Source organism: Lepidochelys olivacea (genome assembly GCF_965140295.1).
Source record: "Lepidochelys olivacea isolate rLepOli2 genome assembly, chromosome: 4".
Classification (NCBI taxonomy): domain Eukaryota; kingdom Metazoa; phylum Chordata; order Testudines; family Cheloniidae; genus Lepidochelys; species Lepidochelys olivacea.
In genome coordinates, this window is record NC_140414.1 from 103,002,152 (window position 1) to 103,020,896 (window position 18,745).

The 18,745-nt window shown below is 44.4% G+C and overlaps 1 protein-coding gene across 6 annotated transcripts in view; it reads right to left on the reverse strand.

Annotated features, from left to right (window-relative positions):
- Nucleotides 1-18,745, reverse strand: part of LIMCH1 (LIM and calponin homology domains 1) — a 314,351-nt gene that overhangs the window by 198,997 nt on the left and 96,609 nt on the right. For all 6 annotated transcript variants that reach the window (XM_084626956.1, XM_084626953.1, XM_084626952.1 and 3 more), the window contains exon 2: nucleotides 6,114-6,184. In XM_084626956.1, coding sequence (XP_084483082.1) covers nucleotides 6,114-6,184 — 71 coding nt within the window. The remainder of the gene's footprint in view (nucleotides 1-6,113; nucleotides 6,185-18,745) is intronic.

Consider the following 18,745-nt stretch of genomic DNA (forward strand, 5'->3'; position numbering starts at 1 on the left):
GATTGCCATTGGAATGGATCAAGGATGATTATGCTGAGTAAGACCCTTAAAAAAGTGGAAGCTCAGGTGATTTTCAGCAGAATATTTCCAGTCCCTAGAAAAGGAGAGCAAAGGCATAACAAGATAATGAAGATCAACAGATGACTCAAGGATTGGTGCAGTGAGGAAGGTTTTGGGATGATTGACCATTGAGAGGCATTTACAGAAAGACGACGACTTGACTGATGGACTCCTCTTGAGTATGTGGGGTATTAACCTTCTGGGTTGAAGGCTGGCATGATTGATAAGAAGGGCTATACACTGGGAGATGAGGGGAAAAGATTGGGAGAAACTCATGAAATCTCCACAACTTGCTTCCATACACAGTAGGAAGAAAGAGAGCTAAATGAAGATACAGTAAAGGATAAAGAAACACCTTAAGGAAAAATTATGAACAATAAGAAAGAAAAAGTACAAATATTGATTGGAGAAGTGGTCAGGTATGTGATACAGTTAGTGAAAAGACTATACTTAATCCTGTGTGAGGAAAAAACTGTGTGAGGTCCAAGGGAAAACAACTGAAATGCTTGCACACTAATTTAAGGAGCCCAGGCAATAAAATGGAAGAACTTGCACTAATGACAGGAGGTCAAACAGGATATTATAGTGATTACAGAAAGATGGAATAGCATTCATGACTGGAGTACAGGTATTGAAGGGTACGTGCTGTTAGGAGAGGTAGTCAAAGATAAATATGGTGGAGTAAACTGTAAAGAAATAAGTGATAGTATGGACAAAACGGAATTTTGTTTGGGTCAAAATCACTTTGGGGAAGGACTGTAATAGAGATTTTGTTAGGACAGTGTTAAGGGTCTGCTATAGACCAGCAGGGTCAGACTCGTATGGACGGAGAGCTCTTTAATATTATTAGAAAGATAAATACTATGGGGAATTGTGTCATAACAGGAAACAAACTTCCCAGATATAGAATGGATACTGGCAGGGCCCAGTTATTCCTGACTGTGATAGATGACAGTTTCTGAATCAAATGGTCATTGAATCAACAACAGATAATGCAATTTTAGACTTGGTTTTGTAAGTAGTGAGGATGCCACAGAAGAGCTTGTAGGAAATAATCTTGAATTGAGTGATCACAAGTTGATTTCGAAAGGACAGACTTTGGGAAATTAAGGGAATTAGAGTTCAACTGGATTGAACATCTTGGATTTCAATGTAGAGGAAACTTAGTCTTTTTTGTATAGAAGATTTGAAGAAATTCCATCTGAAATTTGCATCTCAAGCAAGGTGGGAAAAGAAGCTTGTAGAGAGTCTCTAGACCCAGCTGGATGAATAACCATCTCAAAAGGGTTAAAAGCAGAAAGCCTACAGGGATTGGACAAAGACAGTTACACCATGGAAGTTAGAAAATGTGGAAATAAAGTGAGAATGGCTACAAGTCAAGCTGAATTAGCTCTTGTTGAGGAAATTAAAATAAAGAGATTTGTTAGTTATATAAATAAAAAGAGAATAAGGATGGATGAGATTGAGCCCCTGTGCCGTGCAGATGGGAAGAAGATTCAAGATCATCTCTAATACTGGCCCAAAAAACTAAATGATTACTTTGCTTCAGTTTTCAGTAAGGATAACATGGCCATTGAAGACAGGATGGCTGATAGAAGCAAGTGTATAGAAACTGAAGTTACCACAAGTGAGGTGGAAGAGAAAATTAAAGAGTTTAATGCAAATTGAGGTGACCGGATAATTTCCATCCCAGTATACTGGAAGAACAGGCACATGAGACTGCTGGCCCAATAGGAAGGACTTTTAATAAAAATATCTATTTGAGGGTAGTACCATAAGACTGGAGAATAGCTAACGTCACCTATTTTTAAGAAAGGGTGGGGAAGTGATCTGGGCAATTATGGACCCGTTAGTGTAACCTCAGTATTATCCAACTCTTTTGAACAAATTTTGAAGGAAAGAATAATGAAATTCATGGATGTAAACAGTAAAGGGGATGTAAAGCGACATAGGTTTACCAAAAGGTAGATCATGCCAGACTAACCTGGTCTGGTGAAGTCAGACTGGCAGATACTTTAGAATTTTTGCCTTCCTCTATAGTGTGTGGGCATGAGTCAATTGCCAGGATTATCTGGGTGTATCTCACATAATCATTTCCCTGCAGTTCCAGGGGTCTCGGGTATAGATACACCTCAGCCCCTCCTATTCTCCTCCGTTAGCACGTTACAGTCTAGTCTCCTCTGGGTTATAATACTTTGGTCCAATTTTGGTTGTTGGGTTTAGTGTGGGGGGGGTGCTGGGTGGTATGGTGACCTGTGATATACAGCAGGTCAGACTAGGTAATCCAGCAGTCCCTTCTGGCTTTAAACTCTGACTATGACCCAGGGCACCCTGGATGGTCTTCCTATAAAACACACCATGAGGCGGTGTGACATTATTTACACAGACTGGAATTGTATAGATCATTGTTGCAACCAAGGTCCTATAGTTGGACCAAATCTTATACAAAGGAGGTGCAGTAAGGTGTCTATGGAAAGGTTATGGTTTGCTGGTTATGAATATGCTATCATTTTTGTATTTAAAGTTATAACTATTGGTTCTATACCGTCTGTATTTCAAACTTGTGCTATGCTTCTGGGTGACACCCCAGACAATTTGGCATCAGCACTGCCTAGCCTGCTTGATGGCCCATTAAGGACCATCAGCTACACAACTGACTCGTTGAAAGAAGGCAGGTACACCTTGTGACTCAGCAAGGCATGCAGGGACATGCCCATGGACAGAACTCTAAGGTTTTTTCACACCATGTGCTGGATAGCTTGGAAGACAGAAAGAGAGACCACATGGCAAGAGACTATAAAAGGCTGCTTCAGCTCCTCCATCTTGTCTTCAATCCTGCTTCTGACCTCTGGAGGAACCTTGCTACAAACTGAAGCTCTGAACAAAGGACTGAATCATAGAATATCAGGGTGGGAAGGGACCTCAGGAGATCATCTGGTCCAACCCCCTGCTCAAAGCACGCACAATTCCCAATTGTTTTCCCCCCAGATGGCCCCCTCAGGGATTGAACTCACAATCCTGGATGACCCATCCCAGCTGTGGATGTACACCAAAGACTTGATTTGAACCTGCAGTTTATTCTATCACTGCTACAAGCCTGAACCAAGAACTTTGCCATTACTGTATGTAACTGATTACATTTAACCAATTCCAGCTCTCATCTACATCTTTTTCCTTTTATGAATAAACCTTTAGATTTTAGATTCTAAAGGATTGGCAACAGCGTTATTTGTGGGTAAGTCTGACTTGTATATTGACCTGGGTCTGGGGCTTGGTCCTTTGGGATCGGGAGAACCTCTCTCTTTTACTGGGGTATTGGTTTTCATAACCATTCATCCCCATAACAGGTGGCACTGGTGGTGATACTGGGAAACTGGAGTGTCTAAGAAAATTGCTTGTATGACTTCTGGATAGCCAGTGGGGTAAAACCGAAGTCTTCTCAGTTTGGCTGGTTTGTTTTACCTTGGTGTGCAAAGGAACCCCTGCCTTGGGCTGTAACTGCCCTGCTTTAAGCAATTTGTCCTGAATGGGTACCCTCAGTTGGGTCCCACCAAAGCCAGCATCATTACAGGCAGCAAGCATTATATGGCTTGCGCAGACTGGTAAACAGACACACAGAAGTAAAGTGATTTTTCTCCACATCATACTGCAAGTTGGTAGAAGGATCAACTAGTCTGATCTCTTCATCCACTGTCATAATGACTGGCCCCCACAGCCTCCTAAGAGATAGATACTCATGTATTACAATGGAGGCAATAAAGCATAAAATTTGTTACTTAAGCTTTGCATCTGAAAGATTTACACCACTTAAACCAGACTACCTGTTTATTTGCAGATCAGATTAAGATCTAATCCTGAAACACACATCCTCTTTTACCAACACAATTCAACCCTCACAAGCAAGAATAAAGTTAATGATATTCAATACACAATACTTCCAACTCAAGTATTTTGCACTAAGGAGGAAGAGATTGTTCAAGACCGACCATTACACACACTGTGATGTAACCGCTACAGACTGCTATCTGCATATTGAATAACACCTGGATCAGCAATATTTATATTCGTCTTTGCCAAGATATGACTTGTGGGGAGGGAAAGATAGGTAAATAAGCTCATCTCTGCTCTGCAGACTTTCTTTAACTTTTCACTGTTAAAGTTCAATTGCATTAGTGAGATATACATTTCTGTACACAAGGTTCAGCTTTCCAAAGCCAAGTACTGCTTAAGTAAATGGCATTAACTGAAATATACAGCATCAAAAGCAGAATCCAAGTCAGATTTCTCTCGTCTCCAAAACTAAAGAATTGTAACCAATACAAGAAATGTACTTCTCAAGTTTAATGTTTTCAAGACCTCTATTTGTAAGCTTCAATTCGCATTTAGTTCTGTACCTTTTAAGGCCAAATTCAGACTTACAGTTCCCATTGGATTTAAATAGCAGCCCTACACATATGCAGGGGCAGAATTTAGCCACTACAGATGGGACAGCTACAGTAGCTTTTCTCAAACTCCTCACTAAGGGGTGGTATTTTCAAAGGAGCCTGTGGGAGCTAAGCACCCAAATCACAGTGAAAGGCAGTGAACTGGGCACTTAACTCCTTTAGATTTATTTGGAAATTAAGCCCAGATCAACCACTAACACACACACACATTTGGCACACACACCCCGACATAAGTATGAACTTTAACATGGGAGATGTCATGAATATAAAGGGAAGGGTAAATCCCTTTAAAATCCCTCCTGGCCAGAGGAAAAATCCTCTCACCAGTAAAGGGTTAAGAAGCTAAAGGTAACCTCGCTGGCACCTGACCAAAATGACCAATGAGGACACAAGATACTTTCAAAAGCTGGGAGGAGGGAGAAAAACAAAGGGTCTGTGTCTGTCTGTGTGATGCTTTTGCCGGAGACAGAACAGGAATGGAGTCTTAGAACTTAGTAAGTAATCTAGCTAGGTATGTGTTAGATTATGATTCCTTTAAATGGCTGAGAAAATAGCTGTGCTGAATAGAATTAATATTCCTGTCTGTGTGTCTTTTTTGTAACTTAAGGTTTTGCCTAGAGGGATTCTCTATGTTTTGAATCTAATTACCCTATAAGGTATTCACCATCCTGATTTTACAGGAGGTAATTCTTTTCTTTTTACTTCTATTAAAAGTCTTCTTGTAAGGAAACTGAATGCTTTTTCATTGTTCTAAGATCCAAGGGTTTGGGTCTGTGGTCACCTATGCAAATTGGTGAGGATTTTTACCAAACCTTCCCCAGGAAGTGGGGTGCAAGGGTTGGGAGGATTTTGGGGGGGAAGACGGGTCCAAACTCCGTTTTTTCAGGAACCCAGATAAAGTTTGGTGGTGGCAGTGGAAATCCAAGGGCAAAGGGTAAAATAATTTGTACCTTGGGGAACTTTTAACCTAAGCTGGTAAAAGTAAGCTTAGGAGGTTTTCGTGCAGGTCCCCATATCTGTACCCTAGAGTTCAGAGTGGGGAAGGAACCTTGACAGGAGTGTTGAGTTTGGTGAATTTTGTTTAAATCTATGATCTGGTTGTATTATGAAGAATTCTGAAGTATGTTCTTCAAGCGTATCTTTAAAAAAAAAAAAGGTTCAGAGTACAGCCTGGACCTCAAAGGATGTAAGAACAAATAAGCTTGTACCTAGATGGGTAAGTCTTGCCAACAGTACAACCTGGAATTGATCCAAAACTCTTCACTGCAAGAGAGGTGTCTGCAGGTCAGGTGTGGCACACAGTTTCCAAACTGCAGTCACCCACTTTAAACAGAAGAAATCCAAAATGCAAACATCACTTTTACTTTACATATGGGGAGAGGGAGAGGCGGGGGAGAAGCCCTTTGTAAATCTTGCTTTTTTTAAAACCACATTTCAATTCTCACCCTAACAAATGCATTGGCACTGGAACAACAGTGTGATGAAATATGTAGTGTACCCAAAGTCAAAAGAAAAGAAAACCAACCATTGCATTGTACCAGCTAAAGTAAATAGGTTCCCTCTTTAGTCAAAACTGCATGTGAAGTTCAAACTAAAAGCTTTACTTACTCACAAAGCAGAATACCATTTTCTAATCCAGAACGAAAATCTTTGTCACCAAAACTTCTGCCTGTGACTTGCTGAAAAATAAGAAGGGGAAACAAGAGAGAGAGAAAAAAAAAGAGTTTAACAGGTGCATATTTAAAGAATGCTTCATGATTTTGTTATTTAAAACCTTTAGAGCAAATGTAACATGACAACTCTTTGGGCATTGCCAGTAAAGCCCAAGATGTTTCCTGCATCGAGAAAAAGCCCCTTTCACTGAACTATTTAACATGTAACACAAAGCCCTCTCTGCTAATCCTTTAGTTTAAAAATTCAAGAATGGCTTAATGTAAGTGTCACTGTAACCCTTGGAATAATTGTCAGTCTAGGCATTTTTATAGGCAACGAGTGTATTTACGCAAAGCTGAGTATATGTATTTTTTTTTTGCATAACAAATATACTTCACTTTATGTGCTATTCGTGGATCTGATCCTGCAGCCCTTACTCACATGAGCAATTTCACAGGGGCACTAAGTTATGTGAGTTGGGGTTACAAGATCTTGCAGTACGATTTGTTACACAAATGTGAGGCAACCTTCCTAATTACCTGTGCACTGTTTGTAATAAGCTGAAGAACACAAAGTTAGTAAGCTTGAAAAAAAATACATTATTTAGAGACAGATTGCAATACCCTTATTCATACTGAACACTACACACCATGAAGTCAAATGGGACTTGCATGTGAAGTAAGGATGGGAAGTATCTGATCTTTAGTGCTGGTCTACACTAGGAGTTGAGGTCAAATTTAGCAGCATTAAATCAATTTAACCCTGCACCCGTCCACACGATGAAGCCCTTTTTTTCGACTTAAAGGGCTCTTAAAATCAATTTCTTTACTCCACCCCCGACAAGAGGATTAGCGCTAAAATTGGCCTTGCCGGCTCGAATTTGGGGTACTGTGGACACAATTAGACGGTATCGACCTCCGGGAGCTATCCCAGAGTGCTCCATTGTGACCGCACTGGACAGCACTCTCACTCAGATGCACTGGCCAGGTAGAAAGGAAAAGACCCGCGAACATTTGAATTTCAATTTCCTGTTTGACCAGCGTGGCAAGCTGCAGGTGACCATGCAGAGCTCATTAGCAGAGATGACCATGATGGAGTCCCAGAATCACAAAAGAGCTCCAGCATGGGCTGAACAGGAGGTACGGGATCTGATCGCTGTATGGGGAGAGGAATCCGTGCTGTCAGAACTACTTCCAGTTTTCAAAATGCCAAAACATTGGTCAAAATCTCCCAGGGCATGAAGGACAGAGGCCATAAAAGGGACCCGAAGCAGTGCCGCATGAAACTTAAGGAGCTGAGGCAAGCCTAACAGAAAACCAGAGAGGTAAACGGCCGCTCCGGGTCAGAGCCCCAAACATGCCGCTTCTATGATGAACTGCATGCCATTTTAGGGGGTTCAGCCACCACTACCCCAGCCATGTTGTTTGACTCCTTCAATGGAGATGGAGGCAACACGGAAGCAGGTTTTGGGGACGAGGAAGATGATGATGAAGTTGTAGATAGCTCACAGCAAGCAAGCGGAGAAACCGGTTTTCCCGACAGCCAGGAACTGTTTCTCACCCTGGACCTGGAGCCAGTACCCCCCGAACCCACCCAAGGCTGCCTCCCGGACCCGCCAGGTGGAGAAGGGACCTCTGGTGAGTGTACCTTTTAAAATAGTATACACGGTTTAAAAGCAAGCATGTTTAATCATTAATTTGCCCTGGCATTTGCGGCTCTCCTGGATGGACTCCCAAAGCCTTTGCAAAAGGTTTCTGAGGAGGGCAGCCTTATTCCGTCCATGGTACGGACACTTTACCACTCCAGGTCAGTAGCGCATACTCAAGAATCATTGCTGAACAAAGCATTGCAGTGTATGTTTGCTGGCATTCAAACAACATCCGTTATTTATCTCTCTGTGTTATCCTCAGGAGAGTGATCTCATTCATGGTCACCTGGTTGAAATAGGGTGCTTTTCTTAAGGGGACATTCAGAGGTGCCTGTTCCTGCTGGGCTGTTTGCCTGTGGCTGAACAGAAATGTTCCCCGCTGTTAGCCACGGGGAGGAGGGAGGAGCTAGCCACGTGGTGGGGGGAGGCAAAATGCGACCTTGGAATGAAAGCACATGTTCTATGTATGTAATATTAACAGCAAGGTTTACCGTGAAAGAGTGTACCCGTTGTTCTATAAAATGTGTCTTTTTAAATACCACTGTCCCTTTTTTTTCCTCCACCAGCTGCATGTGTTTCAAGGATCACAGGATCTTCTCCTTCCCAGAGGCTAGTGAAGATTAGAAGGAGGGAAAAAAATGCACTCGCGATGAAATGTTCTCTGAGCTCACGCTGTCCTCCCACTCTGACAGAGTACAGACGAATGCGTGGAGGCAGACAATGTCAGAGTGCAGGAAAGCACAAAATGACCAGGAGGAGAGGTGGTGGGCTGAAGAGAGGACTGAAGCTGAAAGGTGGCAGCAGCATGATGAAAGGAGGCAGGATTCAATGCTGAGGCTGTTGGAGGATCAAACTAATATGCTCCAGCATATGGCTGAGCTGCAGGAAAGACAGCTGGAGCACAGACCGCCACTACAGCCCCTGTGTAACCAACTGTCCTCCTCACCAAGTTCCATAGGCTCCTCGCCCAGACGCCCAAGAATGCGGTGGGGAGGCCTCCAACCACTCCACCGCAGAGGATTGCCCAAGCAACAGAAGGCTGGCATTCAATAAGTTTTAAAGTTTTAAACTTCTAAAGTGCTATGTGGCCTTGTCCTTCCCTCCACCACCAGCCCTCCCAGTGCTTCTCTCCTCCACCACCCCTCCCGGGCTACCTTGGCAGTTATCCCCCTATTTGTGTGATGAATTAATAAAGAATGCATGAATATGAAGCAACAATGACTTTATTGCCTCTGCAAGCGGTGATCGAAGGGAGGAGGGGAGGGTGGTTAGCTTACAGGGAAGTAGAGTGAACCAAGGGGCAGGGGGTTTCATCAAGGAGAAACAAACAGAACTTTCACACCGTAGCCTGGCCAGTCATTAAACTGATTTTCAAAGCTTCTCTGATGCGCACCACACCCTCCTGTGCTCTTCTAACCGCCCTGGTGTCTGACTGTGCGTAACTAGCGGCCAGATGATTTGCCTCAACCTCCCACTCCACAATAAACATCTCCCCTTTACTCTCACAGAGATTGTGGCGCGCACAGCAAAGCGGTAATAACAGTGGGAATATTGGTTAGGCTGAGGTCTAACCGAGTCAGTAAACTGCGCCAGCACACTTTTAAACGTCCAAATGCACATTCTACCACCATTCTGCACTTGCTCAGCCTGTCGTTGAACAGCTCCTGACTACTGTCCAGGCTGCCTGTGTATGGCTTCATGAGCCATGACATTAAGGGGTAGGCTGGGTCCCCAAGGATAACTATAGGCATTTCAACATCCCCAATGGTTATTTTCTAGTCTGGGAATAAAGTCCCTTCCTGCAGCTTTTGAAACAAACCAGAGTTCCTGAAGATGCGAGCATCATGTACCTTTCTCGGCCATCCCACGTTGATGTTGGTGAAACGTCCCTTGTGATCCACCAGTGCTTGCAGCACTATTGAAAAGTACCCCTTGCGGTTTATGTACTCGCCAGCTGGGTGCTCCGGTGCCAAGATAGGGATATAGGTTCCGTCTATGGCCCCACCACAGTTAGGGAATCCCATTGCAGCAAAGCCATCCACTATGACTTGCACGTTTCCCAGGGTCACTACCCTTGATATCAGAAGATCTTTGATTACGTTGGGTACTTGCATCACAGCAGCCCTCACAGTAGATTTGCCCACTCCAAATTGATTCCCGACTGACCAGTAGCTGTCTGGTGTTGCAAGCTTCCACAGGGCTATTGCCACTTGCTTCTCAACTGTGAGGGCTGCTCTCATCTTGGTATTCATGCACTTCAGAGCAGGAGAAAGCAAGTCACAAAGTTCCATGAAAGTGCCCTTACACATGTGAAAGTTTTGCAGCCACTGGGAATCGTCCCAGACCTGCAAACACTATGCGGTCCCACCAGTCTGTGCTTGTTTCCCGGACCCAGAATCGGCGTTCCACCGCATGATCCTGCCCCATTAGCACCATGAGTCCCGCATTGCCAGGGCCCGTGCTTTGAGAGAAGTCCTCATCACTCTTGTCACCGCACTGACGTCGCCTACTCGCCCGGTTTCGCTTTTCCAGGTTCTGGTGCTGCATATATTGCTGGATAATGCATGTGGTGTTTAATGTGCTCCTAATTGTCAAAGTGATCTGAGCAGGCTCCAGGCTTGCCGTGGTATGCCGTCTGCACAGAAAAAAAGACACGGAACGATTGTCTGCCGTTGCTCTGACGGAGGGAGGGGTGACTGACGACATGGCTTACAGAGTTGGCTTATAGGGAATTAAAAATCAACAAAGGGGGTGGCTTTACATCAAGGAGAAACTGTCACACAGAATGGCCCCCTCAAGAATTCAACTAAAAACTCTGGTTTAGCAGGCCAATGCTCAACCCACTAAGTATCCCTCTCTTTGGTATTTCAGGCAGGACTGAATCTCCATTCAAGTTTTCAAGGTGCCCCTGACAGACCTCACCAAAACGATTCTCTGCCGTTGATTTCACGGAGGGAGGGAGGGGGGAGCAAATGAATACAAAACAAATCTGGTCTATTTCTTGTTTTGATCCACTCCATCTATCTTTTACATCTTTGGCTGGCAGCAGACGCTGCAGTAGGACTGCAAGCCATCTGGTTATTTGAAACAATGCTACTCTGTAGGAAAGACCTCTACAGGTGAGAAGATTGTTTGTTGGCTGTTTGTGCAGACTGTTCTCAGAGGCCAAGGAGTGAATGAACAATGTCAAACATTACCAGATATGGAGTTTGAGAGGTAGAGGTATGTCTGTGGTTCCTTCATTAGAGACTGGAACTAAAACAATGCATTTCAACTAAGAAATCGCCCGTAAAAAGCCATCAGATGGGAATCACTATCACTACTAACCGAGGACAGTTTCAAACCAGGACCACCAGTGAAAGCAGGGTCTGAATGAGTTCTCCCCTGACAGCTAGCTGAGACGGGGAAGAGACTTCAGGAGCAAACTGTATTTACATGAACACACCTTCTCTCCCAAGATATCCGGTAGACAGAGCTGTGTTGCTCAAAGTGATCAACTTTGGCTGGTGCTGGGTTACAAAATACTTTAGTACTGAATGAAGAGGTAGTGAAATGTTATCATCAATGTTGTTGTCTTTGTTGCATGAATAAAGGGGAGCAGAACTGTGCTTAACCTGTCCCAAATGAGGGGGTCACCCTCAGCTGAAAGGACCTTGTTAAGTCAGGGGCTCAAATGCCAGAGCTCTGTGAAAGTAAAAGTGGTGGGGACGGGTGTCCCAGCCACAAGGTGTGGACTCTCCCTAAGGGTCCCCAGTCTTATTTAACCTGTTCCTCTCCACTGTTCAAAGATAGAGCTAAATAGGCTCCATTAGGACCCTTTGTTATTTTAAGTGCTTAAATGAAAGCTGAAATCACTTGTGGTGGGACAGTGTTTCTGCCCAGCCTGCTAAACGCTGAAAAACCACTAAAAGCTGAAAATCACTAAAAAGACTGACCTGCAGATGTCACAGCAGAGAGGGAGGTGGCAGCAGAACTGATAGTCAGTCAAAGGGAGCAGCAAGTAGATGGCCAGCGGGAGTGGAACATGCAGCTGGCAGGGTGGCCAGCAGAGAAGAACCGTGGCTAGTGGGGTGGCCAGCCAGAGCAAGTACTCAGATGGCAGAGCAAGAAAGGTGCTTTCTACCCTGGGTAGGAGGTGAACTCACACAGATGCATCTCTGACCTCTCGGTCCTCCCTGACCAAGACTGTCCCTGACTGTGAGTGAGGTATGGTGAGGATGCAGAGAGCAGACTCAGAAAAGGAACTTTTGGTTCATAGAATCATAGAATAACAGAGTTGGAAGGGACCTCTGGAAGCCATCTAGTCCAACCCTCTGCCCAGAGCAGGACCAATCCCAACTAAATCATCCCAGCAAGGGCTTTGTCAAGCCTGACCTTAAAAACTTCTAAGGAAGGGGATTCCACCACCTCCCTAGGAAACGCATTCCAGTGTTTCACCACCCTCCTAGTGAAAAAGTTTTTCCTAATATCCAACCTAAACCTCCCCCACTGCAACTTGAGACCATTACTCCTTTTCCTGTCATCTGCTATCACTGAGAGTAGTCCAGATCCATCCTCTTTGGATCCACCTTTCAGGTAGTTAAAAGCAGCTATCAAATCCCCCCTCATTCTTCTCTTCCATAGACTAAACAATCCCAGTTCCCTCAGCCTCTCCTCATAACTCATGTGTTCCAGTCCCCTAATCATTTTTGTAGAACTCAAGAACATGAGGTGGAAGGCACTGCTCCACGCACGCTGGGGTGAGTGTCCTGCTCATAGTTTTATGATTATGAATCCTGCTTGTGGCATTTTCCCTAATTAATGTTGGGTGGCTTCCCTCCTTTTATTAAAAGTTTTTCTCCACTCAGACTCTCTGCTTGTGAGAGGGGAAGTATTGCCTCTCAGAGGCTCCTAGGGGTGGTGTGTAATTTTCCCAGGTTACTGGGTGAGGGCTTGAGCAGGTTTGTGTTGTATTGTTGAAAAGGAACCCCTAAATATTGAACCTGGCCCCCCTTGCTGCTGGCTCCACCTGGCAGAAGAGTTACACCAGGCAACATTTATTTTTGTGATGGTTTGCCTGTACAACTCAAATGCACAGCTGAAAGAATGAAAATGGTACAACAAAGTACAAATACAAGAGCAGATGGCAGATGAGGAAAGGAGTGAAGGTATAGGAACAGCACACGTCTGTGTAAAAAGGAAATGAAAATAAGTGAGGCATGGACAACTGATGAGTGCTCTAAAGACTCAAGATGGTGAAGGGGAAGTATTCATTGACTGCAGGCTCCCGGATTTGGGAAGGAACTAAAAATGCAAATGAGACAGCTCCATTAGAATAATGTTTCTAACATTTTCAAAGTCATCATCTTCACAGGGAAAGGCAAGAGGTAAACCAGCTGCTAGGGCTGAAAGGAGCAAGTAAGTCGACTTCTGCAGGAAGAAGTTATTCACTTTGGGCAGGAAATGTGATTGTTTGACATGTGTCCCTATGGGAGCATCAATTCTGCACTTAGGATGGAAGAATCCAATGCACCGCTACAGACTAGGGACCGAATGGCTAGGCAGCAGTTCTGCGGAAAAGGACCTAGGGGTGACAGTGGACAAGAAGCTGGATATGAGTCAGCAGTGTGCCCTTGTTGCCAAGAAGGCCAATGGCATTTTGGGATGTATAGGTAGGGGCATAGCGAGCAGATCGAGGGACGTGATCGTTCCCCTCTATTCGACATTGGTGAGGCCTCATCTGGAGTACTGTGTCCAGTTTTGGGCCCCACACTACAAGAAGGATGTGGATAAATTGGAGAGAGTCCAGCGAAGGGCAACAAAAATGATTAGGGGTCTGGAACACATGACTTATGAGGAGAGGCTGAGGGAGCTGGGATTGTTTAGCCTGCAGAAGAGAAGAATGAGGGGGGATTTGATAGCTGCTTTCAACTACCTGAAAGGGGGTTCCAAAGAGGATGGCTCTAGACTGTTCTCAATGGTAGCAGATGACAGAACGAGGAGTAATGGTCTCAAGTTGCAGTGGGGGAGGTTTAGATTGGATATTAGGAAAAACTTTTTCACTAAGAGGGTGGTGAAACACTGGAATGCGTTACTTAGGGAGGTGGTAGAATCTCCTTCCTTAGAGGTTTTTAAGGTCAGGCTTGACAAAGCCCTTGCTGGGATGATTTAACTGGGAATTGGTCCTGCTTCAAGCAGGGGGTTGGACTAGATGACCTTCAGGGGTCCCTTCCAACCCTGATATTCTATGATATTCTATTCTAATTCAGGTATGCATGTGCCTCTCGAGCCCTTGATCAGCAATTTTCAGTTAGCAGTGTCTGTTTGGCCAATGCATGTGCCCTATGCCTCCTCATGCCCGATACCAAGGCTACATAGAGGTGCACAGGCAAACCGCTCTCAGTTCTTTCTCCTTCCAAACATTCCCTACGGAACAGTCTGAAACAGAAGGAAAGGAGAACAAACATTGGTGCACCTATGCGTGGGGACATCTCAAAGAGCCACAGTGACTGCACAAAGTGAGTTACCTCTTTTTCGAGTAGCATCCCTACCAGTGCTCCACTTCAAGTGACTTCTGAGCAGTATCCCCAGATGGAGGAACAAGCTTTGGAATAGAGTCCAGAACTGAAGATAGCACTGCAGAACCAAGTGCCACCATAGATCTGACAGCATGGCTCAGGGCATAATGTTTTGAAAATGTACGTATCAAAACCCCACATAGTGGCCCTACATATTTCAGATACCTGTACATTCTTCACTAATGTCATAGATGTTGCCTGCCATCTGATTGAATGTGCCCACAGCATCATAACAAGTGATAACAAATACAGATACCCATTCATCTCTCAGTAGAGATCAAGGACCCTGTGGAACTATCCACAAAGGAAATGACAAGCCTAAGTGACTTCATAAATTGCTTGGTCCTAACTAAGAGGAAGGTCAATGTCCTTCTAAGATCCTAGATATGTAAACAGGATTCCTGTAAAGAACTACAGTATGTGGCTACGGGAAAAACACTGGAAGATGGATGTACTGATGAAGGTGGAACTCCAACAGAACCTTAGGTAAGGATTTAGTGTGCGGACATAAAGAGACCTTGTCCTTAAAGAACACCATATGGGAGGGAGATGGCAGGGCTCTGCCATCAAGGCCCAATCTCCCTTACCCTACAGGCCGACATGATGGCTACTAAAAAGGCCAGTCTTCATAGATAAATGCAACAGAGAACAGGTTGCCATTGATTCGAATGAAGGTCTCCTAAGGTAATTGAGTACCAGGCTAAGGTCCCCAGTTTGGGTAGGGTTTCTAAATTGCAGATTGTCATAAATATAAAGGGAAGGGTAATCACCTTTCTGTATACAGAACTATAAAATCCCTCCTGGCCAGAGGCAAAACCCTTTCACCTGTAAAGGGTTAAGAAGCTAAGATAACCTCGCTGGCACCTGACCAAAATGACCAATGAGGAGACAAGATACTTTCAAATCTGGGGGGGGAGGGGGCGGGATGACACAAAGGGTGTCTGTCTGTCTGTCTGTCTGATGCGTTTGCCAGGAACAGATCAGGAATGCTCTTCAGAACTCCTGTAAAAAGTTAGTAAGCAATCTAGCTGGAAATGCATTCTATTTCCTTTTGTTAAATGGCTGGTAAAATAGGTTGTGCTGAATGGAATGTATATTCCTGTTTTTGTGACTTTTTGTAACTTAAGGTTTTGCCTAGAGGGATTCTCTATGTTTTGAATCTGATTACTCTGTAAGGTATTTACCATCCTGATTTTACAGAGGTGATTCTTTTACTTTTTCTTTAATTAAAATTCTTCTTTTAAGATCCTGATTGCATATGTGAACACAGACCCAAACTCTTCGATCTTAAGAACAATAAAAACACAAATTGGTGAGGATTTTTATAAAGCCTTTCCCAGAAAAGGGGGTGTAGGGCTTGGGGGGATATATTGGGGGGAAGACGTCTTCAAGTGGGCTCTTTCCTTGTTCTTTGTTTAGCACACTTGGTGGTGGCAGCATAGGGTTCAAGGACAAGGCAAAGTTTGTACCTTGAGGAAGTTTTTAACCTAAGCTGGTAAGAATAAGCTTAGGGGGTCTTTCATCCATGTCCCCACATCTGTACCCTAGAGTTCAGAGTGGGGAAGGAACCTTGACACAGAGATTCCTCACATCCTTAATAACCTACATGATACCAGATGCGCAAATATGGAGAATCCTTCTATCGGTGGATGAAAGGCTGATACTGTGGCCAAATGGACCTTAATCAAACTAACTGATAACCCAGATTTCTTTAGATCCAACAGATAATCCAGGATGACTGAAAGTGGCACCGAATCAGGGAGGAGGCAGTGATGAATCTCTTCCATTTCTGCAGGTAAGTAGTGAGGGTTGATCTATTTCTACTATTGAGTAACACCTCTCGTAACTCCCATATTGCAGTAGGATTCTCACCCTGTGAGCCATCAAGGAGCCAGGCCCTGAGGCAGAGCACTACTAGGTTGGGATGAAGCATCCAACCAGCATCCCATGACAGGAGAAGACGAATGGTTTGGAACTTGAACAATGGTTGGATACATAGGTAAACACGTAAGGATACCATACTTGTCCCAGACAGAATGGCACTGAAAAGGATAACATTGTCTCTGTCCCGACTGATCTCGTTCATCACCCTTGGTATCAGCAACATAGGAAGAAATGCATAAAACAGACCCTTCTTCCAAGATAGAAGAAAGGAATTGTGACACCCTGACACCCTAATATTCGCAACTGTCATGTAATTAGGATATTTTTTGGACAAAGTATGTACAATGCCTTGTGAGGTATTCTAAAATTCTTGATCTGTTAGACATTAATATCTCATTGGATTGTGTGTGCTAGTGTTGTATGCGAAGTTACGAAGTTTGGCTATGTATGTGTTACTGAAACATGTTGTGAGGTTGACAACACCCACAAGCAGCCTTTCAGGTACAACAGTAAAAAGGCCAAACAATGTTAATGGGTTATTGAGGAAAGGCACACAAGCACAAGGATTACCCCAGGAACTGTGTACAACAGAAACCTCTCAGAGATAGCACTACACAATGGGAACTGCTTGACCCAGGTCACAGCAAAAGAGCTTTCCAGCAAGTGGGAAGAAGATATAAAAGGGGAGGATATGACATCATGATAGTACCTCACTCTCCCTACAATACCACACCTGGGAGACACCTGAGGAACAAAGACTGAACTGGGGAAAGCGATGGTCCCATGCTAAAGGGATTTCTAGCCTGTGTATGAAGACTCGGGAAACCCAAGCTGCAAAGCCAACGCAGCTTGTGCCTTAAGAATCTGCCAGCCTGTTTATCACTCGGGGTGAGAATTTGCTAATTCATATCCTATCTATCCAGTATGTTAAGCTCAGTTTGCAGTTTTATTTACTAGGTAATCGGCTTTGATCTGTTTGCTATCATTTATAATCACTTAAAATCTATCCTTTTGTAGTTAATAAACTTATTTTATGTTTTAATCCAAACCAGTGTGCATTTGACTAAGGTGTCTGGGGAAAATCTCAGCTTGGTTACTACAAGCATACATGATCCTCTTCACATTGAGGAGAGGCTGACGGGGTATTAAACTCAAATACTGGCCAGATTTGACCAAGACAGGATGGTACTGCTCTGGGGTCCTAGGCAGGGAGGTTGGTTGTTAGAGAGCCTGCATGTAACTGCAGCTACGTGTGTCCCTACTTGTAGGAATGCTGGTGAAAGTGCAGGCTTGAAGGGCTTTTCAGCTTGTCACAGCAGCACAGTGTGAGAAGGAGCCCAGGCTGGTCGGTCAGAGGGCTCAGTGGTACCCCAGTTCCAGGTGGCACCCTGGGTGTGAAGGAGTGAAGGCCCAGACCCCCTCTTGAGCAGAAAAGAGGACACTTCCTGTTCCTGGAGGTGGTGAAGAGATCCCACTTCTGGCAGTCCCCATTTTAGGAATATGCTGTGGAGAACTTCGATGTCTAGCTCCCATTCATAATCCTGTGAGACTGGCGTTCTGAATACCTGGGAGGCAGACTGCTGAAATTTGGATCTGATGAGCTATGCACCAATTCCATAGTTTCATGGCTTCACGGCACAGGGAGGAAGATCTTACTCCTCTGTGTGTTGACATAGAACATGCAGGATACATTGTCCATCACGACCCCGCCTGATTTGCTCCTGATGAGGGGTAGGCAATGAAGGCAAGCATTCCTGGCAGACCTGAGCTCCAACAGATTGATGCGGAGTCTGACTTTTTGAGTTGTCTATCTGCCCCGAGTCGTGAGGGCACTGCGGTGGTGGACTCCCACTCCAACCGTGACACATCTGTTGTTAAAGTCACTGATGGGGCTGGGGGACAGAAGGGAATACCTGCACAGACACTGAGTTCATTCTTCCAGGAGTCTAAGGAGTTGCTCACTTGTAGAGGAACTGTCACTTGTCTGTCCAAGGTGTGTCTGACTGGAGAACGGGTCATTCTGAGCCAATTCGAGAAGCAGACAGTCTTGCATGATCAGTCACAAAGATGCAAGCTACCATGTGTCCCAGGAGCAGAAGATAGTTCTTTATTGTGGTTTGAAGGCTCCCCTGAGTTGCCCGTACCAGACCACACAAGATTACAAATTTGTTTAAGGGAAGGTAGAATCTGGCTGTCAGTGAGTCAAAATGTGCCCCTATAAACTGTATCTTCTGTACAGAGGTTGTCATAGGCTAATGGGCACAGCTGTAAATCCAGAAGTGCAGGAGGATTTGAACCCTCAACCAACCCAGGAAAACTGTTGCTTTGAAGATGTCTGGGCAGTCATTGAGGGCAGTTGGGGGGCCCTTTCTCTCTTGAATCTATGTCTTTCTAGGGGTTCAGTGGAACCTGGAAAACTGAGCAGGATGTGATCTCTGAGCAGTCTGATCTACTAAACCTTTTCTTATTTGTAGGAGTACATATGCTCAGGGATCATA